Raw genomic sequence first — 24,067 nt, 5'->3', positions numbered from 1 at the left:
TAGTACGTTCACATCTCTGTCTTAACTCACTACAGGTATAAATCAACACAGACCCCAGGATACGACATTCTCACCATACTTCACTCACTAAACGACACATTTGCAGCTTCAGAAATGTTGTGATATGCGGTATTGCAATAACATATACTGATTATTATCACCTTTTCTCAACTGCAGATTGTGTGCATACAAGCCCTACATGACCAACCACAATGCAAAGTGTTGGATGCTGTGATGTAAAGCATGCTGCCGTCTAGTGGAGGCCTGTTCTCTGGACTTTGGCTTTGGTGATTGCCAACAGAGCGTTACTTCTCTGATTGCACTGTGCCAGGTGTAAAGTTTGGTGGAGGGGGGAATTATGATGGGGGGTTGAATTTCAGGAGTCGGGCTTGCCTCCTTAGTTGTAGTGAAATAAACTCATTAACATTTCCTTTGACAAAGAGCAGCTGTACAGCATCTCAGTAGGCTCATCTTGTTCATTTGAATCTTTTCTGCTTATTTATTCATTTCTGTGTTATTACCAGTGTAGGGACTAGTTAACTACGTTAATAACTACGTTATTATTGTGGTAACGAGCACGGTAACTAGTTATTATGCCAAAATCAGGAACGCGTTAATCGTTACTGGGATTTAGACAGGCTCCACAGAGCTTCCACAGATTCAGTAACATCAGCAAGTGGTGGAGGCCAGCAGGTGGATGAGGGAGATCGGAGGCAGGAGGAGAGCCCCGAGGCGGCCGCCGGTCCGAGTGTCAGGAGAACTGAACTTCAGGTAAGAAGTTATGACCTGCAGTCTGTCTGGGTCAGATATGAACCAAGTTTAGGTGGAGTTTATTTTCATTGTGCTGGGTACGAGTTTCTATACAGCTGGGTGGTGCTATGATGTTACTGATATTGAACTTTATTTTATTCATAAGGTTAGTTAGTAGAGTTGCCGTAAAAAACGGAATCGTCTCGTATTCAGAGAAAATATCACGCGTTTCTTATTGAGGTGAAAAGGAGAACAGTTTGTCCCGGACTTCAGCTACAATGAAAAAGACACAAAGTTTGGAGTTATTCTGTCTTTGCTGCACAGCTGCCTCTTCTCCTCTCATTCTCTCCCCTCTCTCTCCTGTTTCTACTTCAATCATGAAACTGATCAATGATCAGCTGATCGTCTCTCTTGCTTATTTATCGCCCACTTTGTGCCAGAAAGAAAAAAAACAGCAGCACGTTTAAGCTTGATCAGCTGTTGTTAGAATTTATTTAATATTAATTTCTAGTATCAGCTGATGTTTGCTGGAGCCACAGCTGTAAAGCTGCTGGTCATGATGTCGGTTTGGATATGTGGTGAGAGGGAAACATGAAGATGAAACCAGGAGATGTCCTTACTGAATCATCAGAGCTGAACAGGTGATGGAGAAACAGGTTTACCTTTCAGGTGACATGGATGAGTTGAAGTTATGAACTGTTTCTGAGAGACAAATAACACCAGGATCCTTTTCTAAGCAGCTGACAGCTGGTAACTGTGCAGGGGCGGGTCTAGCAAAGTGTTGCCAGGGGGGGCAGGTAGGGCATTAACAGGGAGAGGGGGGCACAAAGAAATACTTTTCTTTCTTATTCTCATTCAAAATGTCTCGCTTTTAAAAAATAATTATCTGAATCTTACAACAAACGATTGATAGATTGATGCATATATACCATCAGAACAGTGAACATCACTGTCACAACAGTGTTTATTTTCATTCAAAGGCTTTATGATTTTTCCTATAATGGCGGCCGGTCTCTAGTCAAAACGCCCGGGCCGATTTTCTGTCCCAGTCCAGCCCTGTATGCAGCTCATCTGCAGCCTGGTGTTACCTACATCTTCCTATTCAGAAGGCAGAATTTCCGAGTTCTGAGTACAATCAAAGCACCACGACTGCAGTTTTTGTGTTGGATGTAAAAGGCGCACATGACGCTGTGACGTAGGCTAGAATCATGGCAGCAGTCAATGACGGTCCAGGCGTGGGATTTCTCTCGTGGAAATGTGCACATTATCGTTTCCTTTCTGTTGGTAGGTGGCACAGTGCACTTGTGGCAAGTAAGCAAGCTAGAAGACTGGCAAAGTTATGGAAGCAACACATTAACAAGAGAAGTCTGAGTAAAACCAAAGTTACTTTCCCTAGTAACTAGTTACTTTGAAAGTAACGAGTAACTTGAAGTAACTGAGTTACTTTTGATAGAAGTAACTAGTAATGTAACTAAGTTACTAATTTAAAGTAACTTACCCAACACTGGTAGTTACATATATTACATGATATGTGGCAGCCCCCAAGAGTACCAAATACCTGAGGCCACACATCTAGGAGACATCTGTGCGCCTATCCCAGGAGGAGGAGGGAGGACCGAAGTATTGTATATTGTTTTTTGTTATCTCTTTTGTGAAGCACTTTGTGACATCTGTCAGTGAAATGTGCGATATATAAATAAACTTTTACCACGGCCAAAGGTGAGAGGACCAGCGGGGACGGACCAGCCACCCTGGTACCAGTCAAGAGTAACCCTGACCCAGCAAGTTTGGTGCGGAAGGTCTTTCTCCCGGCCTGCGCTGACTCTAACCTAGAATTAGACCCGAGACTGTGGCCTCACAAACGCACTTCTAGAAGATTTTCCCTTTACAGATGAGCTGAAGCTGAAGTGAAGAGCATATGTGTGATAGGCAGACCAGACTTTCGGTTCGTCTTCTTTAAGCCGGTAGGGGGCGGTAATGGCTCAACCCGGTGTTTGAAAACGGCATTTTGAAAAAGCGTCGAAGAAAAGAAAAGACGACGAAGAAGAAAACGTATGCGGAAGTGAGGTAAATATACTCGGACCTTGGCAGTAGTATGGAGAGCCCGGAGCTGTCGTTTACTCTGGCTTACGTGGTCCTCTCCTTCTGTTTCGTGTTCACGCCCAATGAGTTCCGCTCGGCCGGCCTCACCATCCAGAACCTGTTCTCGTCGTGGCTGGGCAGCGAGGACGTGGGCTTCATCCAGTATCACATCAGAAGGACCAGCATCACCATCGTGGTCCACTCCGCGCTGCCTTTAGGTAAACTCGTCACTGTCACACAGGTAGAAGAGCACTCTGTTCCCCGCAATCACGTCACGCACACAGTGGGTGTTAGAACCAGTGTCACCATTATAACATTTTGGAACCATGGGTAAAAAAATGAGGCATTAAGAAAAGATTAGAACAGTTTAAATAAGTGAATAATTTGTACTTTAAATCCACGCACAGGTCAGTAGTGATGGAGGACACGCCCGTGGGAGCGATAACACTTTGATTTTGAGCTTTTAAATCAGTGCTTGTCCGTAGACACGGGTTTTATATACGAGAGCCCCGAGCAGAGGACAGTCGCGGTGTCGTCTGACCTGGTCTTGGTTTGTTGCTCCGTGGAGGGGCCTGTGATGTTTGTGTACCTGATAAACATGGAGCAGGTTCGTGTTTGTCTGATGCTATATTGTGTCTTCTCTCTGCAGGTTACTACATGGGAATGTGTGTCGCTGCTCCAGAAAAAAACCTGGTTAACATTTACCAGGTGGGTTGGCTGATGCTCTCTGCCTGCAGCCTGCACGGGGCCACGCCCTCTGTTGTGTACTTAAGGAAACACATTTATGCTGATGTAGATCCTGGAGAACAGGCGGTGCATTTGGAGAGTGAGCCGTGCTATGAGTTTACACTGGCTCATATAAAACATTATCAAAAAAACAAAATCAGTTAAGTAAAAGCCCACGACACAGGGCTTTGGAGTCGGTCATTAACTTTTATCCTTTCAGGTTCGATCTAATGCTCACCACTGTTTTTAAGCAAAGTCAGAGAATGGATCGTTAGCATTCGCAGTACACATTCTTCTTTATCCGTGTTAGCTCACTGGTAATGATGCTGGTGAAAGTCTGACAGAGAAGCAGGCTGACCAGCAGATGGCGGCGCAGCATCTGTTATTTATTTAAACCAAAACTCTTCCAAACAGAAGAAACGGCTCCTCTCGTGGTTACGAGCTGCTCTGTTCTCATCATCGTCCATCTCTTTTACTGCAACACGTGCCCACGCTCTGCTACAGCGCTTGGGTGAAAGTGATGTAACTGTGCGTGACAAACGGTGCATTTTCCACTGATTGTGTGTTTGATTTCTGCCTTGTTGATCAGAGTAAGCTGTGGGCTGTGGCATGCAGGGCCCACACGTGCACACTGTTAAAGGACTGCTTATGCCTACAGCCTTTTAGCCGACTCGTTCCTGGTGCAGCTTCCCCGTCTCTGGGTCCAGCTGCTGTAGCTGGGAAGAAAACCTTATGAGGCATCACATTTCCACGAGGGTTTCATGACTCTGTGGGGTAGAAAAGTTTGAATTTATGCAGGAAATGGCTTTGTTTGCAGAGTAGCACATTTGATGAATTGAAAAAAGAAGACAGTTTTCCATAATGTAATCTGTAGGAATAACCAGAACACAGGAGCCAATAAGCAAACATGTTGGAGTCATTTTGTTGTTGTCGTCTTTTGTTTAGGTTTAGTGGTTCAAACTCTCTTGATCATGAACCTGAAGCAGTGATCTCTTGTGTTGTTGTTTCTCCAGGTTGGTGACAACTGGAGAGCGTTTCTCCTTCTGTCTCTCTGCCTCCAGTCGGTCAGCTGGATAATTGTCTTCTACTGGTCCCGGCGTCGCTGGCACAATCATCCAATCAGTAAGGTGCTGCAGGCCCATGTGCAGCCCCCTTTCTCCAGCTGGGGCTCTGTGGCAGTCAGCATCAACACTGAGTTCAGACACATAGATAAGTTTGCTACAGGAGCACCGGGAGCTCGAGTCATCGTCACTGACACCTGGGTGTTAAAGGTGAGTGTTAATAAATATGCGTATAGCTTTTCTTTGGCATTATAACTGCACAACTCTAGTTTCACGCACTGCAGAGAAACTCTGAGAAATCCTGATCCTGTGCTTTCCTACGAGTCTCAGTTGTCAGGACAACAGTCCACAGAAAGTCCTATCAGAAAAATGACCCTTACATCATAAACATCTTTTTTTTCAGCCTCTTCTCGCTATCGTCAGAGATAAACGTGTAAATGACTGTTTCTGATAGACTGTTGATCATAAATGAAACAAAGCGTCCGTTTGTTTCTGCTTTTATAAAGTCTGTGGTTAAAGGGCTCGCAGCTGATGTGAGATCCGTCACAGTTAGGAACCGTTATCACCAGAGATGGGCAGTAACGCGTTACTTGTAACGCGTTACTGTAATCCGATTACTTTTTTCAAGTAACGAGTAAAGTAAGGGATTACTATTGCAAAATCGGTAATTAGATTACCGTTACTTTCCCGTAGGAACGCTGCGTTACTGCGTTACTAAAACCGTGATTTTTTTGCGAGAATGTCTCACGACAGTGACGTAAGCAAGTGCGACGTTAGTGACAACAGCTGTGTGCAGATCAACAATGGATAATATATCGAGTGTGGGAGAGAGTATGAGCGTGCAGCGTTTAAAGTGTGGAAGTACTGACCTTACTTTGAGTTTGATTCCATAAAAAGTGACAAAAACATTAGTGTCCGCTGTGCGTGGGAAGAAAACTTCTTTTTACAGCGAAAAAACCCCTAAACTTCCAACAAGCACCGAGTAGCTACGACGTGATGGGAAACTCACAGAGACACTCGCGCGGATTCTTCAACTGACCGCAGCACACCTACACCAGGGTAACCCTCCGCCTACCCTGCTCCTGCTTTACAGGTGAAAATAGAGCAAAAGGACCGCTGAGTCTTTGACTTTATTTATTTTCTGCTGTGTTTTACTTGCATCTGTTTGAAAGAGTGAGTGTAAACACAAAAAAATATTTTATTTTATGAGCTGGAATGTGTAGAAAATAGGTTTAAATGTTAAACTAATTTATTCAAGTCAGAGAATGTTGCATATAATTAAATTTTTGCTTGATGCATAAAGTTAAAAGATTAAAACTAATAAAACAAGTTAAAAAAAGAGACTTTTCCATTTGATTACATTTTGTATGATGGATTATGTAGAAAAAGTAGAATTGGGCTGAAAGATCTATCGCTTTATCACCTCTTCAGGTTGTAAATCGTGTTTTTAAAAACTAACTAAGTAACTAAGTAACTAAGTAATTAATTACTTTTGAAAATAAGTAATCAGTAAAGTAACGGGATTACTTTTTGGGGGGAGTAATCAGTAATTAGTTACTGATTACTTTTTTCAAGTAACTTGACCAACACTGGTTATCACAGACGTACTAGAAGGAACCTTGACCCCGTTCAGTTGAAAACTGATGATATTTATTATTGCCATTGTTTCCCTGCACTCTTCGTCTCCAAGGCAACCATTTCAGAGACGGGAAAATTGCAGATTGGTTGCACGTTGTTGCGGTAATGCTGTCGCGGTAATGTTGTCGGGGTAACGCTGTCGCAGTAATGTTGTTGTAGCAACGCTGTCGCGGTAACGTTGTCGCGGTAACGCTGTCGCAGTAACGTTGTCGGGGTAACGCTGTCGCAGTAATGTTGTCGCAGTAACGTTGTCGCAGTAACGTTGTCGCGGTAACATTGTCGCGGTAACGCTGTCGCGGTAACGTTGTCGTAGTAACGCTGTCGCGGTAACGTTGTCGCAGTAAGGTTGTCGCGGTAACGTTGTCGTAGTAACGCTGTCGCAGTAACGTTGTCGTAGTAACGTTGTCGTAGTAACGTTGTCGCGGTAACGTTGTCGTAGTAACGTTGTCGTAGTAACGCTGTCGCGGTAACGTTGTCGCAGTAACGTTGTCGCAGTAACGCTGTCGCGGTAACGTTGTCGTAGTAACGTTGTCGTAGTAACGCTGTCGCGGTAACGTTGTCGCAGTAAGGTTGTCGCAGTAACGTTGTCGTAGTAACGCTGTCGCGGTAACGTTGTCGCAGTAAGGTTGTCGCGGTAACGCTGTCACACTTGCGGTCTGACCATGGAAAAGTGATTCTGTGCACGGCGAACAAACAAACGCAGACCTGAGCTACAAGGACACAGAGCGACGGCCGTGGGCTTCCTGTGGGCTCTAATCATTGTGATGATTAACTGACCAACTAGACAAATCCATTCTGAGCTTTTCATGTAATAATTTTGGTACATAAATATTTTTAGAGCATCTTCACTGGTTTTCTGTTATCCTGCATCTTAATATGTTTCGTTTTTTTAATGTTGGTTATTTATAGAACAGGGACTTGGTAACTTTGCTGCATTTCAACAAGAATCCAACTGCTGACTTGTGCGCATGAGCTGCAGCTAGACTTTGTCTGCTCAGGCACATCTGACCCTCTTTGTCTGCTTCTAGGTGACCACGTATCACATTTACATGGCCCTGCAGAGCGATTGCCACGTCACAGTGACAGAGTCCACACAGCACCACCTGAGTCCGGATTCAGCCTCGCCCACAGAGATCCTGACCCTGAGAGTTGACAGCATTAACCCTGCTGTCACACCATTCAATATCAAGTATGTGTTGTCTCGACAAAACGGCACGTCTCGTGTCAAAACAAAGAGAAATCAAATTGTCTTTCCAACTCGTTCCAGGCTCAACTCTGCGGAGTACGCAGAGCTCCGGGAGAAGCTCCGGGCTCCCATCAGAAACTCTCCTAATGTGGTGATCCATCGAACGCTCGGTGAACTCTTTTTGGAAACGTTCAAGGCTCAGGTGGACCTCAATCAGCCGTACGCCCTCCCCCACGGACAGGTACACACTGCTGCATTCATCAAATTGTGTCCAGTGCTGAGATGAGATGAGTCAGTCAGTCAGCATGTGCTGTGTGCGTACACAGGAGTTAGAGCCCTGTATCGGCTGCATGCAGGTTCCAGCAAACGCCAAACTGGTCACGCTTTGCCACGAAGCAGGTAAAACTACGCTGATCGTTTTTTGGGTGGGTTCATATGTGCTCGTGTAACTACGCCTGTGTGATTCCTGTCTGCTACAGAGACCGATGATGACGATTCAGACTGCCAGCAGTGTCACTGCAGACCCATGTGGTGTCTGTTGTGTCTGGGTCGATGGTTCGCCAGCCGTCTAGACGAGCAGACACCGGAGACGTGGTTGTCCAGCAGGGTTCCCTGCCCTACTTGTAGAGCCAAGTTCTGTATTCTGGATGTGTGCGCAGTCCGATGACGGGCACACGTCTCCCCCCACACTGACTTTTAATGTTTCCAATTTTGACCAAGGGTTTCTGCTCAACATCCTCCAACCAGAGCGGCACCTGGACTGGATGTGGTCGTGTTCTATTTCTGCTTTTATGGAAACGAAATAAAAACAATTCTATGAGGAATCATTTATTTCATATTTGTATGTTGTTACAGCACCAAATCTTCTCATGAAGGGCCCTTTCTGCATCTTTTCTTATGCAGCGTAGCAACAAATATGAAATAAGTAAACATGAAAAGTTTTAGATGGAACATTTATCATGTAAGGGCAAAATTCTGATTACTGTGATGTGGAGCGAATGTATGAATCTACAGTTTAATAAAGTTTAACTCAACTTGGTTTATATTTTAAATGTTTGTATGAATACCAAATATTGAAAAAGGGTGTAAATAATAAATGTACTGATATGGAAGGAAACCTCGCAGACATGGATGAAAGCTGCTGCCTGCGGTGGATTAAACGATGCCTGGAAACGGCTCACACATCCAGTCACCTGACTTTGTTTGTTTTTCAAATGTATTTGAGAAAAATAATACAACAGATAAACGACACCATTAATAAATGTTTTCTGTACGTTTGTCCTGCTGTTTCACATTAGCATCGTTTCCTAGCAGGGGGCAGCTTCTTTAGTGTTTAGTGGTACAGACGTCTGTGGATTCTCTTCATCTGTGACACTTTCATAATGAGTTTGCGGTTCTTACTCTAATTTTAAGTCATTCGTAGATCTATAGAAGGATACTTGATTGATCCCATCAGCGTGGGCTCAGATTGTGGTCATAAATATTTTGTACTTGTAAATTAGGATTCATATGTGTAAAATAGATTTGTGTGTGGACTCCATAAAGCACCCCTCCAATAGCCAAACCCACCTGTTCTCTGATTGGATAGTTACATTTGTGATTGACATGACATTGGCCAATCAGATGAAAGGAAGAAAAACTGGGTCAAAATTCGTACTTGTAACTTGAAACTTGAGTGCAGAGTTTCACACGTATTTTTTGGCTAAGTCCACACACAAATCTTGTTTACACACACAAATCCTAATTTACAAGTACAAAATATTTATGACCACAATTTGAGCCCATACGTCAAGATTTCTGACTGGGAACTCACCATTGCCCCGGCCCAGATTTGTAGAAAGGTACAATTCAAGCTTTTGACAGCGACCTCTGTGTGTGGACCCTGATGGGCTGCGGAGCTTCTGACTATAGACGCGCTACCATCCACATTTGCACATGGACAAAGATTTTATTTTATTTAAGACGTCTTCATTTATCTGATTTTTTTTTATTCAGAACTATTTATGTTGCACAGCTGTTCCTGACAGACTGAAAGTGAAAAATCACAGAGTCCATGAAAACTACAGATAAAAACCAAAGAGGAGGAGCTGTGACAGAATATGTACGGAGCCCCGCAGGGGACATGGGAGGAAAAAAATTAAGACGGACTTTTGCGAGATCTCGCAAAAGTTGAATTCCAACAATGGCGGCAGCTACTTAGTTGTAATATTACTCTTTCTGTGTCACAAAATACACTTTTAAGATATTTTGAGGCGTGAATGTAGTTGTGTAAACGTCAGATATCTGCTCGGTTTACAAGACATCACATATTTGCAAAAGTGCTCCGACGTTTTCGGAGATGTATGAAACTTTTGCGAGATCCCGAGTTAGTTTTGCGAGATCTCGCAAAAGTCCGTCTTAATTTTTTTTCTCCCATGTCCCCTGCAGGGCTCCGTAAATATGGGACAGAAAAATGAATGTAAGAACACTTCAGTGGGGTTGGAATATATCATTTATTTATTGAAGGTATTTATTTTAATTCCAAATCTGTATGGCCTTTCATTCATACTTTCTCTCACCTTAGGATTTGTACCTTAGTTTTAGCATCGTTTACATTTAATGTTGAATCCATACAAGAAATCAAGATGTTTAGTAATGTTGCTTAAATTGATATACAGAACAGAGAGTAGCAAAGAAACCTAGATTTATGTAAACATTGTCATATTATTGGTTAAATATTTAGGTAACTGCCATGAGTACCGGGCTGTGGTCGACTCCTTTGTCACGTGGTGTGAGCAGAATCATCTGCAGCTCAACGTGGCAAAGACCAAGGAACTGATCATGGACTTCAGGAAGACCAGGAAACACTTGACCCCTGTTTCAATCCAGGGGGTCAGTGTTGACATTGTGGAGGACTATAAATACCTTGGAGTACACATTGACAATAAACTGGACTGGGCTAAAAACACCACAGCACTTTACAGGAAGGGCCAGAGTCGTCTCTATTTTTTGAGGCGACTGAGGTCCTTCAACATCTGCCAGAAAATGCTGAGGATTTTCTATGAGTCTGTGGTGGCCAGTGCGATCCTCTATGCTGTTGCATGCTGGGGGAGCAGGCTGAGGGTCGCAGATGCCAACAGACTTAATAAACTGATCCGTAAGGCCAGCAATGTTGTGGGGATGGAGCTGGACTCCCTCAAGGTGGTGTCGGAGAGGCGGATGCTGTCCAAGATAAAGACAATGTTGGATAACACCTCCCACCCACTCCATGACATGTTGGTCAGTCACAGGAGCTCGTTCAGTGAGAGACTGAGATTACCGAAAAGCACCACTGAACGACACAGGAAATCATTCCTGCCTGTGGCCATCTCCCTGTACAACGCATCCACTTAACACACTGTTTGCTGCTACAACTACACATGTTTCTTTTCCAACTATTTATTTATGAGTGACTTATGTATGTATGTATGTGTATATATATGTATATATTGTACTATTCTTAGTTAGCGTATTGTCTGTCTTGTCTTAATGTTGGTTTAAAATGGAGCACTGTAACAAAAAATAATTTCCCCCAGGGATCAATAAAGTATTCTGATTCTGATTCTGATTCTGATGTCGGGTAAATTAAGCAAAGTTAGGATGATCATTGTTCACATACTTGTAAACACTACTATCTATTATTAATTCTTAGGTGTCATCCTGATCATCCTTCTGTCCACCAGGAAACATTATCAGCTATTTCTCAGGAAATCTAAATTGAATCTGAATGACATGAGCCTCTTTGTTTTACAGTAAATGCTACTGTTTCATGCTTTTTTCGTTCTACACAGTGCAACAGTAGAGTGTGGCCTGAGGCTGGCTGTGTGATCGTGCAGTGGGAAGAGGTGATTCTGGTAGCAGTAGTCTCAAAACATCAAACATCCTCGGGCATTCTTCCAACCTGCCAAAATAAAATCATTTCAGTTAATAAAGGAATGCGTTTATTGTGTGTGCTGCATGAGGAAGCATGTGATGAGGAAAGCGTTCATTTAGATCTAAACCTATGCAGGACAAAAAGTGATTGTGAATGGAAGATAAGACGAGAAGATGATCTTCAATCCGATATTATTTATACAGCGCCAACTCATAACAACAGTCACCTCTGTACTGTAAGGTAGACCCTACAATAACACATGCAGAGGAAAACTCAACAATCATACGACCCCCTATGGAAGAAACCTCCGGCAGAACCAGGCTCAGCGAGGGGCGGGGCCATCTGCCATCAGCTGGGCAGTGTTATTATTTTTCATGTAGCAACAAAATGACCTTCTTCTGATACTCAGAGTGAAAAGTTGCAGAGAATCATTGCTTAACTAAACTGTCACAGAATAAATGTATTAGTATTTACATGGTAACTGGACTGATGGCTCTGCACTTTTCTGCTCTCCTGGAGGACTCAACGCGCTCTATGCAACACGCCACATTCACCCAGTCACACCAGCACTTTCTTCTTTCAGTGCTGTTTAGCTAACATTCACGATGGATGCATCAGAGAGCAACTGGGGGGTAGTATCTTCCCCAAGCATATTTGGCATGCAGATTAGTGGGAGCCCAAACCAGTTGAGGTGGTTCAGGGATCTGACAAGGATGCCTCCTGGGCGCCTCCTGGGTGAGGTGTTCCAGGCATGTCCCACCAGGAGGAGGCCCCAGGGCCCATATTTCTCGGCTGGCCTGGGAACGCCTTGGTGTTCCCCGGATAAGCTGGAGGAGGTGGCTGGGGAGAGGGAAGTCTGGGCTTCTCTGCTTGGGCTGCTGCCCCCACGACCCAGCCCCGGATAAGCGGAAGAAGATGGATGGACGGGAGCCTGGATCAAACCCATAACCTTCCAGTCAGTAGCTGACCTGCTCTACCACCTGAGCTACAGCCAACCAACATACCAACTTGTACTCGTACCTCACTTATTTGCTGCATAGCGCTGTTTGAACGTTGATGAGGGATGTTGGGACCTCGAGGAAATCCCACCTTAATTTGTGTAAGTGGGATTCAGACCAAAGACAGCTGTGACGATTCAGTAATTTGTTTTGAGGTTTTCCAAACACGTAAACACTTAACAGTGGCGATATGAATACAAAACACTATTTTCCTGTTATACAGGAATTTACCAGGAATATGCACATTTATTTGCACAGCCTGGTGATGCTCGAGATGTAACAAATAACCCTTGCATCCCATTTAGAAATGACAACTTCACCGCCTCATTGTTACTTTGTGACCTGTTATATAATGTATATTCTGTGCCTGCTGTCATAAATGCCTCATGGTTTTAATGCTCTCCAATGGTTTGATTTCTTTACTGCTGGTTTTTAATAACTTTACTTGAACCCACTTGCAGACCTCCAAAGTCTGACCCGGTGACCTCGCTGTCGTGACGTTTCCATGAAAAGTGACCAGGGTGCCATTAAAGGTCCCTGGTTATATTTTTATAAATATGATTAAATATGGAAACTTGCAGGAGTCCTGGATGTTTCGTTAATATTTTAATTAGCCAATACTTTGACATGTTTTGATGCATCTATCCCTGTTACAGGTTTCATGCCCTCACATCTCTGATGTCGTCATGTTTACACTTTCATCAAGACTGGACAGTGTACATCCACGCGCCAGTATTATGTCACATTAATAGTACCACCCAGTGGCAACATGCCATCAACAGTAGGTGATAAACATCCACTATACAGAACTTTTTCCGAGTGATGTGAAACACACAAACATATAAACACTGTGTTTTGTTGTGTATTATAGAAGCTAGATTCAACACGGACACAGACTTTTGCTCCCAGCTTTAGGAGGATTTACGAGATATTCCACAGACCTTCAGCATTTATGACTTTCTGTCCACCATCTTGGTTTTGAGTAAAACAAACTACCCATGAGTGGCCAATAGTAAGCAGAGATGAAGGACTGGCGTCCACTGTGCTGGCTGATATGCAGCTATAACAAAAACGCATGCATAGCAACCACTATAAAATCTGATGCTTACTGAGAGTCTGGCAAATATTAGGCCGCCCTCATAGTGCCACCAAGTAACAACAGGAAATCAGCATTAGGTAACAAACATCATGTGATCTACATGAAACCTTATCGATATTTAGAAATACTGATATAGTGAGAAAATATTGTTAATTTTACTTCTGTCTCCTCAAAACTATTTGTTAGAAAGTAAATAACAACCTTGTAATTAGAATTATTCATAGTGATTTTATGAAGCTGTTGTAAACATTCTCCCAGCAACAGAAACAAAGATGCAGCCAAATTACACACACCTGAGAAGGTTAATGGTAGTGTGTATAACCAGTCTCACCCACAGTAGTACAAAGTGGCCTCTTCAGTGAATGTGTAATGTTTTGTGCTCTCTGCTTTTCATATATGGATACAGATACAGCATGGTGCAGGTACAGAGGCTTCACCATTGAAGCGGTTGCTTGATGGTTTCCAGTTTATTAGGTTTGTCCTGTATGATGAGTGACCCGCAAACTGGCCTACCATTGGAGGGTTGCTACTGCAGGCTCTTTGTTGCATACAAACAAAGCTTTTTATTTTATATTTTTAAGATATGAAACGGCACAGCGGCAGTTCAAACCGGTTTTTGTTCAGTCTTCTTTGTCCTGAGTATGTGTGACCTCAGAGCCAATGAAACAAAAAGGTTTTTTTCCTGCTAAACGTGTATACAGACTCAGAGGCTCTGAGAAAAGCACACACACACACACACACACACACACACACACACACACACACACACACACACACACCACTACCCCCTACCCTGTCTTTCCACCAGCTGCTGCTGTCTGACAAGCTGATGATGACTGTGTTTTTTCCCCTCCTTGTTTCAAAGTATGTTGAAGCAGATGGCCCGGAGAGGCAGAGCACGGGAATGTGTTAGAGAGACTGCTGGGGAATGTGCCAAGTGTGTGTGTGTGTGTGTGTGTGTGTGTGTGTGTGTGTGTGTGTGTGTGTGTGTGTGTGTGTGTGTGTGTGTGTGTGTGTGTGTGTGTGTGTGTGTGTGTGTGTGTGTGTGGTTTCAGTTCGCGTGCCTTCTCACTGCCCTCTGCCCTTTATGGCGCCAGCTTTACTTCCCCTTCACTCTAAACATCTGGTGTCTGGGGTTTACAGAACACGCACATGTAGACACACACACACACACACACACACACACACACACACACACACACACACACAAAAGCTAGCCAGCAGGGAAAAAGCTCTAAACTCGTTTACATCTAAAAGAGCAACGTGACTCGATTAGTGTGAAGTGCAGAAGTAAGAGTCCACCGACTCTGTGGTTCAACAAAAATGTGTAACGCTACGCAACATGTAAATAAAAAGTGCAACACCTTTCATACAAAATACAAAGTTCACATTTATTTTAAAGGGTTAAAGTTTTTGAATTGATACGTTCAGCACGTTTCAGCATCAGCTCTGCTCTGTGAGCTCTGGAGAACTAAGGAGGACGTTTGAAAGCAGATATTTGACGGGCACATTTCAGTTGCTCAATAGTTGGACGCCATCTTTGTCCTACTTTTTCTTTGATACTGTTCAAAGGTTCAATATATCTGCATATAAAATAGACAAAGTATGCAATGCTTTTGTTAAATGTCTTGAATTAAAGGTGAAATTCTGAACTTTCTACACATTTTGATTGTTTGATTTAAACTTAGTTGTGTTGGTCTACAGAAGCAAAATGACCAAGTCCAAACACTTATGGCCTGACTGTATAAATACACAGCAGCCCTCTGGATTTGTTTCAGGAAGGGTGTGAAAACACTGACAAATCAAACCCTTGTGAAAAGGAAGCAGCCAAAGTAGCTTTAAGTTACTTCTAAAATATTTCTGTGTTTCAAACTTTTTATTCTCTTGCTAATTATGTCTGAGCACTCAATGTCACAACCACTGTACTCCTCCAATCACAGGACTATATGAGGACTAAGATTACTTCACTTTATATACATTTGTCCAATTTGGTTTTATTTATACAGCACATCAACAGTGACCTCGAGGCACTTTATACTGGAACCCAATAATAAATAACAGAAAACAGAGAAAATGCCCAAACTCAGATGACCCCCTATGAGCAGCGGTTTCCTCCCTTTTAACAGGAAGAAACAGGCTGATGGAGGCGGAGCCATCTGGCACGACCGGCTGGGAGTAGGGGGAGGAATACACAGTAATGTAGATTTTACACCATCTACTAAAGTCCCCTGTACACCAACACAGTCACACCTGGATCAAACAATGATGTGATGGAAGTTCAGACTTTTATCTTCAATTTGAGAAATTCAATTCAAATGTATTTACACACATCAACAGTCGCCTCAAGGCGCTTTACACTGTAAGGTAGACCATGCACTAATACAAAGGAAACCCCAACAATCAGATGACCCCCTATGAGCAGCACTTTGGCGACAGTGGGAAGGAAAAACTCCCTTTTAACAGGAAGAAACCTCCAGCAGAACCAGGCTCAGGGAGGGGCGGGGCCATCTGCTGTGATTGGTTGGGGTGAGAGAAGGAAGACAGGATAAAGACATGCTGTGGAAGAGAGACAGAGATTAATAAAAACCAATAATTAAGTGAAGAGTGGTGTATACACATGGTGAGGAACAAACACTCAGTGGATGATCTGAAAATCCGCTGAGTGTTTGTTCCCATTCTGGGAAGCCCCGGCAGCCTGGTCCAGCCCTAACTATATGCTTTAGCAAAAAGGAAAGTTTGAAGCCTAATCTTGAAAGTAGAGATAGTGTCTGTCTCCTGAATCCAAACTGGAAGCTGGTTCCACAGAAGAGGGGCCTGAAAACTGAAGGCTCTGCCTCCCATTCTACTTTTAAATACTCTAGGAACAACAAGTAGGCCTGCAGAGCGAGAGCGAAGTGCTCTAATAGGGTGATATGGTACTACAAGGTCATTAAGATAAGATGGGGCCTGATTATTTAAGACCTTTAAGTTTCAGGGAGTTTTTAGGACTTCCTGATAATAGTGGCTCAAGAGTTGGGAGTTCACCTTGTAATCGGAAGGTTGCCGGTTCGAGCCCCGGCTCCGACAGTCTCGGTCGTTGTGTCCTTGGGCAAGACACTTCACCCGTTGCCTACTGGTGGTGGTCAGAGGGCCCGGTGGCGCCAGTGTCCGGCAGCCTCGCCTCTGTCAGTGCGCCCCAGGGTGGCTGTGGCTACAATGTAGCTGCCATCACCAGTGTGTGAATGTGGTGTAAAGCACTTTGGGGTCCTTAGGTACTAGTAAAGCGCTATACAAATACAGGCCATTTACCTTTTAGTTTCTCAGCATCATACATGTCATGTCTTAAAAATATCACTTAAAAAGCTTATGTGTATTTTATGTGTTTGTATTGAAACAAACATCTGTAGCCTGCTGCTTCTGTCTGGCAGCCTTAAACAGTTCATGCAGTACTTTTGTTAAATCCCCTAAAATCCTCTTACACTGTGTCTGCTCGCAGACCACCACAAACCAAACAAAAGCAATTGAAGTATAAAAAACACAAAGAAAGAAGAACTGAATAAAGAAATGTAAAAAATATTGGACCCCATGGAGAATGCAAAACACAAACTGGGAGACAGAACTGATGTAAAAACACCTGAGGAGTAGAAACAGGTGAAAAGAATCGTTGGAGTCTCTGCAGCCTAAGCCTACAGCAGCATAACACATGAATGATTAGTTATACTGCTAACTATTGGCTTTAATAAGGAAAGTCATTAGCCAGTCAGCAGAGTGGGTGTCGTCTCCTGAGTCCACACTGGTGGCTCTGTCCACAGCAGCCTGACAGCTACAGTTCTACCAACCTGATTCTCTAAATGTTGGGATGCTGTCTCAAACATATATAAGAACAGAATGCGATGGTTTGCAAATCTCATGACGCCATATTTTACAGAAAACTGTTAAATAAACTGTTTAAATTGAGACATTTTACTATTTCCTAAAAAATGAGCTCACTTTGATGGAAGCATGTTTTAGAAGCTCACGAGGTAGACTGTGTCATCTAATTGGAAGCTTGCTGTTCCAGTGTGCATGCCAAATATCCTGGAGCAGAATACTAACCCTAATCTATCAGAGTGCAAATGTGGGTAAATGTTAGACAGAAAGCACTTAGGAAAAAGTGCTAGCTTGAGCAGGTGAATGAGGCACATTATACAAAGTCACGTGAGTGCTCAGGCAGAGCAGAAAGATGCTAAGAACCAGTGCAAAAGCTGCAACGGGAGGAACAAAGTAAGTGGTGCCACAAGAAACAGCTGGAGGAACATTTAGCAGCTAACCAGATTAACTGGCAACAGGTAAGTTACATAAGGCTGCGAGTCAGTCCTGGATGATCCTCAGGTGTAGACATCGTTCTGTCATGGACGTCTCTGTGAACACGCAGCAAGCGCTCATGCAAACGAGCGACATGTGAACATGATGCAGAAAGGCTGCTGTCATCGTTTGACCACAGCTCATTAAAACTGTTCTGCAGCCCTCGTTTAAAAGTCTTCATCTATGACACTTTGATGGAAAAGCACCATCGAAGCTGGAGGGCAGATACAGGTTTTAGACCAACGTGTGCTCCCATGTAGCCTAAAACAAACAGAGTGAAGCTGTTCAGCAGCAAACTGTTCTACACAGCTTTGAGTTTTAGTCTCGCTTATCTTTCTTGATGCTTCTCTACAGTAAGCTGAGAGAAAACATTTGAGTGCGCGTCCTGCTCCTGTCAGCAATCAAACACTCTTCAACAACATCTCCAAACGTTCTCTGAGAAGCGTTGCTGCCATCAAACACTTTTCTTAAACTGGCACATTTTCTCACGTTTCACCTGCTTTCTGTGTTGTAAAATGTGAGTTTATGACAGTTGTTCCAAAACGTTCACGAACTTTTGGAAACTACAGGAAGCAAAGTTAGCCTGCAATGTGCTGTTCTGGGATAATGTGGTACTGTGGTATCTTTAACATATGATGGGGCCCAATCATTCAAGAACGTGTGTGATAAAAGTTAACTGTAAATGCATGTTTATGGGAGTTCCACCTCACCTTCCTCTTCTTGCTCCTTCCCTCGGCCTGCAGGGTCCGTGTGCACTGTTCAACACACTGAGAGAAGCTCACGCTGCTGTGATCTGAACTGTAGTCCAGCTCCGCGAGCTGAGCCAGAGACAGGATGTAATTGCAGGCTATACGTAGGATCGCCAGCTTGGAGAGCTTCTGCCCGTACGAGTAACACGGCACCTAGAGCACGGTCCGTGGTTGGAGGAAGGAAAAGAGAAGGAAATGATTCTCCTTTAGCCTCTTCTCGTTTGTCTAAAGTGTTGTGCTGTTTTCAAAGAGAAACATATGGACTTATCCTCTATTACTGTTGTTAGTGCATCACGTATTAGCTCATCACGTGGTACCAAAGACAAAACCACATTTTGATTAAGTCTTTGAGGTTTAAGGAAACCATGGTTTCACACTTCCAAACCTTTTCACCATTAATGGAAGTGAGTAATATCAATCTCCACATATGACCTCACAATGCAGAGAGTGGAGCCTCCAGAGGGACAGTGATAAGTAGTGTAGTTAAGGTGTTTACGCCGTTACACAGCTACACTGAAACAACTGCCATCACGTGTTGTAATGTATTGTGAAATAGATTCAGAGATATACACGGAGAAGCTTTACTTTACAAACTGAAGACATCAAATATATGAAGCAGGACATATGGAATCATGTAACTAAAGAAATAAGTCTAAATATGTCTTATATTTGAGCCGCGCTTCGCTTTGTCCACAGTGCTTAGTCTTCTCTCAGTGAGCTTCATGAAACAGCCACCTGACATGGATTCACCTCACAGGTGAGCCTGTCGGGGTTCACCTGTGGAGTTGGGACCATCAGGTGTGTTGGCAGCAGTCAGGTTGGTGCACAGCTGACAGCCTGTTTGACAACTGTTAGAATTCATATTATGGTAAGAACCAATCAGCTAAGTAAAGAGAAACAACATCAAGAGCTATGATGAAACTGACTCAGCAGCTCTGGGAACCCCATCAGACTGCTGGAAACCATTCCAGGCGACGACCTCGTGAAGCTCATGGAGAGGATGCAGAGAGTGAGCAGGAATCACAGCAAAGGCTGGATATGAGGAAGAATCTGAAATCTAAAACATGTTTGCAGAGATTTCACAGCTTTTGGGTTTAATGCATAACTCCACATGTGTTGATGCCTTCAGTGAGAATCTACAATGCAAACAAACAAAGGCTGAGGAAAACTTTAGGATGGTGGACAGACAGTCACTCATCTACCCAGGTTTTCATCCTGTCAGCGTAGGAGTCGGTGCGACACCTTCAGAGTTTCTTTTTAGGGAGATGATGTGTGTCTCTCAGAAGATGAACCTGGCTGTCAACCAGCCATCAGAAAACATATATTTGTACATAGAGGGACATTATAAAGTGTGAGTCTGACCTGTTTCCTCAGAGCCTCGAATGCAGCACTGATGGTATGGACACGGGTCCTCTCCCTGGCGTTTGCTAGCAGCCTCCTGGTCTGCTGGATGGCTTTGACTTCTGGAAGATGCCCAGATCCATCAGGACTCAACCCAATCCGCTTCCTCAGAGACTCCTGGTGAAACACGGGCCATGGGGTTAGGCCTGGAGTTAGCACACTATCACTGAGCTTACCTTCTAGGATGCATTTCCTACTTACTCTGGCAGCAACCTTTGGATCGTGGACTATCTTAAACGTTTTTTCCTTTTATTTGATTACTTATCAATCAATTAAATATATATTCAATTCTTCCAGGAGTCCTCTTAATCTATAAAAGGTGAGAATTTTTGTGAAATCATAAATGGCTTTTAAGTCTGACAATTTAACCCTAAGAACATGATGTGGAGAAGTTAGTCGATGACTTGATTGGCCACATTTCATTGAACAAGTTTCAGTTGATTGGACAATTAATGAGGTCATTTGCTTCAGTTCACTGAGGGTTGCAAACATTATGCACAGCTCTCCCAAGGTCCCACCACAGCATTTCACTTCAGTGTAGCTCAGGAGGTAGAGCAGGTCATCGACTGATCAACACTTTGGTGATTCAGCCCAGCCTACATGCCAAACGTCCTTGGGTAAGGTTGTAGTTGGTGGTTCACACATTGTTTCTGTATTTTGGCTTATTTTGAGGTCAGATGAAAAATACCCCTTTTGGTTTATCCGTGGCTGCATTTCAATCGTTTTAAACCAGCTAAAGACCAGAGGACTGTTTATTATTTACTGGCAATTAAAACCTTTGAATTTAAAGAGGGTGTACATTCTTTTATACACGATTATATGTGAAAGGACATATTCACCTTATGCGAAGGGACCTGTGGATCCATATGTTCGTGACACTCGGAGGACTGTGAGACTCTGGCGGCAGACTGGCCGGGAGGCGCCTCTAAGGAAAACACCTGGTGACTGGCTGAGTTGCAGGTTGATGTTGAAGGAGGGAATATCGACTGAAGGCCCAGTTTTAGTCTGCTGGACAGAGGCTGGGAGATGGAGGTGGGCCAGTGGGAGATCTCTGGGTTAGAGAATGAGGAGGTGGGCACCTGGGAAACTTTGGAAGCATCAACAGGCACATTACTGCCAATTCTCATATCTATGGCACCACCACTCTGAGCTGCAGCCATGTCTTCTTTTAATCCTGACAGAATCCCCGTGGTACTGGCCATCGGCTCTTGTGACATCATCAGGTGTCTCTTGAGTGGAGCCAGCTTGTGGACATTATGCGACTCCATATGGGCGTCATCTACCCAGTCTGCATCAGTCACGTCAACTGTGTAGGTGTTCATCCTGTCGGGCTCGGGGCCATTGAAAAACCTTTTAGGTTCGCGGGACTTCCTCTTGAACTTCTTGTTAGTGCTAGGCACAGAGACCTGCTGTGGGTCTTTGTTATCAGGTCTGTTCCACATATTACTCAGAGGAAGGGGATTCTTCATTTTGCAACAGTTAGGGTAACAAACAGGTAACGTAAAATCGGATTTGAACACAAAAAACGGTGATATTTGGAAATGTACATGAACTACAAAATCTTAAAAGTTGTCCAGTAAATCATTTCAGTTCTTTCACTGTGTAGGAGCGAGCATCAGCTGAGCCTTCACCTCCTGGAAGAATGTGTTTCACTACTGCACAAAAAAGACTTTTGGTCCCAGTGTTTCATTCAGGAATACACCGTTAGCTTATTTCATTGCACGGACAACTGCACAATCGTGTGCATTACTTCAGTTTTACAAGCAGGTTTTCTGTGGCTCCACTCTGTCTTCATAGCAGTCTCTGAATAATCCACGTTAGTACATAAAGCTGTGTAACATCTGCTGCTCAGTACAAGTTGTCCCTCTGGATGGAGAAGTGCAGAGCTGTAAAGGTTTCTTTCTGTGAATGCAGTCCAGGCCTCAGAATTGGGGTTACAGTGGAACTGTCTGAGCGTGGCTCCAGTCAGTCTGCATAGCAGCACCGTGAATAACCCACACTGATACACACACTGAGCACAGATACGCTGGAGTGCAACTGCTGGACATAAAAATGAGAACAGCGCATGAAGAAAGTAGCAGCTCTTCAGGAGCACAATCACACACACGCTATAAAACCACTTATTCACACTTTGCAAAGCAGCCGGGGGAGCAGACTCTCGTTAGAGTTGCAGGATTTAACGAATAACTTTACATACTCTGCGTAAGTGTCAGCATGGTACCGGACAGAGTCACACGGTAGTTTCCAAACACCTCAAACTTCCCTGAAGGAGTGTCAGCAGCAGTTGCGGTGATACCCCCGGGATCGATCCATCCCTCGGCGAACTTCTGGGCCCTTCTTAAGGAAAGCTCCGGTGAGCTGAGGTTGAAACTCGGTGCGCTGTAGGCAGTGGCGTCGATCAGTGATTTGCTCTCCCGGCGTTAAAGACTGAGAACTAGTTCACTGCCTGGACTCGCTCAGTTGTCACCGCACACATCGGCTCTGGTCCTCCGCGTCCTCCTGCTTCACTGCACGCGAATACAACCTCGCGCTCCTCCAGCTCCAGTCGCTGGCGTCTGACTGGCTGGAGCCCCCCCTCCCCTCCGCGCGCGTGCACACGCACACACGCACGCGAGGAAGGATTTGCACATTGGTTTGTTGACGTTTTGTTTTTTAACCACAACTTCGCTGTTGTAGCAGGACATCCGCGACGAAACAGATCAACGGTGCCATACGCTGGCACGAGACTCACGAGCTGAGGCGCATGTGCTCATACGACGCTGCGAAACTTACAGTAAAAACAAATCTGCGGACGGTGTTTCAGTGTACCTGTGACTGGGATGAGACAGTTCATCTTCCCCGTGTAACTTGCTCGGTGCCAGCATTGAGGGGTAGGGGCGCCGTGAAAAAACGTGGATACCGCAAACCATGACAGCCCTAAAAGAAATGGATCAATATCCTACTTAGGTAAGTAGATATTTTTGCAGGGGTATATGATGATAACATTATTAGATTTTTTTTTTTTTTACATTGATTGGTACCAAATACAAAAAAATACGTTAACTTTTTGGAAATGTCATCTATAAAAAGTATTTTTATAACTTAAACATTTTTATTTGTAACATTAAGTATTGATAAATATTACTTAAATATTTTTTCAAACAAAGTATAGCCAACTAAAACAATCTGTCATAGGCAGTGTGCAAAATATAATAGACACCTTTCCAAAAATGCTCTGTTTATGTGAGTTATAATGAATTATTATTACAAAATACATGAAAAAAAAATCTGTCAAGGCAAATGGCAGGACTCAAACTCAACCTGCGTTTATTTACAGAACCCCGATTCTGTACATACAGTAGTGAGAGGAAGGGGGCGCCAGGGGATCCAGGGAAAGGGAAGCAAACTCTTCTGTTCACAGAGCCGCACGTCCCAGATCAAACTCCATGCTGACGCTCCTCACAAACACACTCATCACCCAACAAGGGTCCAAGGTGAACAGCAGGAATCCGACTCAGCCGCCACCTTAAGTGGTGACCGATCAGATGAAGATGATGCGCAGCAGGTGAGTTGATTGTCAGCAGGTACGTAGGAACCCGAGAGAAGTACTGTCCAGGCAGGGAGGAGTGCAGAGAAAAGAGACACACACAATAACAAGCAGTGACAGGACACCAGAGAGGACTGCAGGACCAAGACAATTTCCCAAGGAACCTCCTGCAATTAGACACATTTTTGGCAAAAGATTTTACTTCTTAAGAAATCAGTGGTGCTGGTTCAGTGTCAGGAGTGTGGGTCTGAGGGGATGGGAGTGGGACAGCTGCCTAAGCCAGAGATTAGATCAGTATAGGTCTTAAATAATCAGGCCCCATCTTATCTTAATGACCTTGTAGTACCATATCACCCTATTAGAGCACTTCGCTCTCGCTCTGCAGGCCTACTTGTTGTTCCTAGAGTATTTAAAAGTAGAATGGGAGGCAGAGCCTTCAGTTTTCAGGCTCCTCTTCTGTGGAACCAGCTTCCAGTTTGGATTCAGGAGACAGACACTATCTCTACTTTCAAGATTAGGCTTCAAACTTTCCTTTTTGCTAAAGCATATAGTTAGGGCTGGACCAGGTGACCCTGAATCCTCCCTTAGTTATGCTGCAATAGACGTAGGCTGCTGGGGATTCCCATGATGCACTGG

General features: G+C 43.9%; 2 protein-coding genes across 4 annotated transcripts; one reads left to right on the top strand and one right to left on the bottom strand.

The window, feature by feature from the left end:
• The first annotated feature begins 2,781 nt into the window (after positions 1 to 2,781).
• On the top strand, positions 2,782 to 8,722 carry tmem129 (transmembrane protein 129, E3 ubiquitin protein ligase). Of its 2 annotated transcripts, XM_014409834.2 has the most exons (7): positions 2,784 to 3,050; positions 3,482 to 3,540; positions 4,572 to 4,829; positions 7,286 to 7,446; positions 7,525 to 7,684; positions 7,770 to 7,842; positions 7,923 to 8,722. In XM_014409834.2, the coding sequence occupies exons 1-7, from the start codon at positions 2,846 to 2,848 to the stop codon at positions 8,108 to 8,110; spliced, it is 1,104 nt and encodes a 367-aa protein (XP_014265320.2). In that variant the 5' UTR covers positions 2,784 to 2,845; the 3' UTR covers positions 8,111 to 8,722. The 2 variants fall into 2 exon arrangements, with proteins under 2 accessions (XP_076744097.1, XP_014265320.2); XM_076887982.1 differs by lacking the exon at positions 7,770 to 7,842 and having other exon boundaries at positions 2,782 to 3,050.
• Positions 8,723 to 9,916: 1,194 nt separating this feature from the next.
• Positions 9,917 to 24,067, bottom strand: atoh8 (atonal bHLH transcription factor 8). 2 transcript variants are annotated; one of them, XM_004566628.6, is made up of 6 exons: positions 23,242 to 24,067; positions 22,103 to 22,821; positions 20,745 to 21,945; positions 19,867 to 20,022; positions 18,466 to 18,657; positions 9,917 to 11,362 (listed from the first exon to the last, which is right to left on the bottom strand). In XM_004566628.6, the coding sequence occupies exons 3-6, from the start codon at positions 21,372 to 21,374 to the stop codon at positions 11,336 to 11,338; spliced, it is 1,005 nt and encodes a 334-aa protein (XP_004566685.1). In that variant the 5' UTR covers positions 21,375 to 21,945; positions 22,103 to 22,821; positions 23,242 to 24,067; the 3' UTR covers positions 9,917 to 11,335. The 2 variants fall into 2 exon arrangements, with proteins under 2 accessions (XP_004566685.1, XP_024659635.1); XM_024803867.2 differs by having other exon boundaries at positions 20,745 to 22,821.

The sequence above is a fragment of the Maylandia zebra genome, linkage group LG2 (genome assembly GCF_041146795.1).
Source record: "Maylandia zebra isolate NMK-2024a linkage group LG2, Mzebra_GT3a, whole genome shotgun sequence".
NCBI classification, from domain to species: Eukaryota; Metazoa; Chordata; class Actinopteri; order Cichliformes; family Cichlidae; genus Maylandia; species Maylandia zebra.
Note: the sequence above shows the minus strand (reverse complement) of the source record. Positions and strands in the feature narration are given on the sequence as shown.

What these genes read in the sequence shown, in the direction of transcription:
- tmem129 (XM_014409834.2), top strand. Translation starts at nt 2,846, where the DNA reads ATGGAGAGCCCGGAGCTGTCGTTTACTCTGGCTTACGTGGTCCTCTCC. An exon ending in CTGACACCTGGGTGTTAAAG is followed by an intron (nt 4,830 to 7,285) that starts GTGAGTGTTAAT and finishes GTCTGCTTCTAG; the next exon opens with GTGACCACGTATCACATTTA. An exon ending in GTCACACCATTCAATATCAA is followed by an intron (nt 7,447 to 7,524) that starts GTATGTGTTGTC and finishes AACTCGTTCCAG; the next exon opens with GCTCAACTCTGCGGAGTACG.
- atoh8 (XM_024803867.2), bottom strand. Translation starts at nt 21,374, where the DNA reads ATGAAGAATCCCCTTCCTCTGAGTAATATGTGGAACAGACCTGATAAC. An exon ending in CACAGGTCCCTTCGCATAAG is followed by an intron (nt 20,023 to 20,744) that starts GTGAATATGTCC and finishes GTGTTTCACCAG; the next exon opens with GAGTCTCTGAGGAAGCGGAT. An exon ending in GAAGGAGCAAGAAGAGGAAG is followed by an intron (nt 11,363 to 18,465) that starts GTGAGGTGGAAC and finishes TTATTTTGGCAG; the next exon opens with GTTGGAAGAATGCCCGAGGA.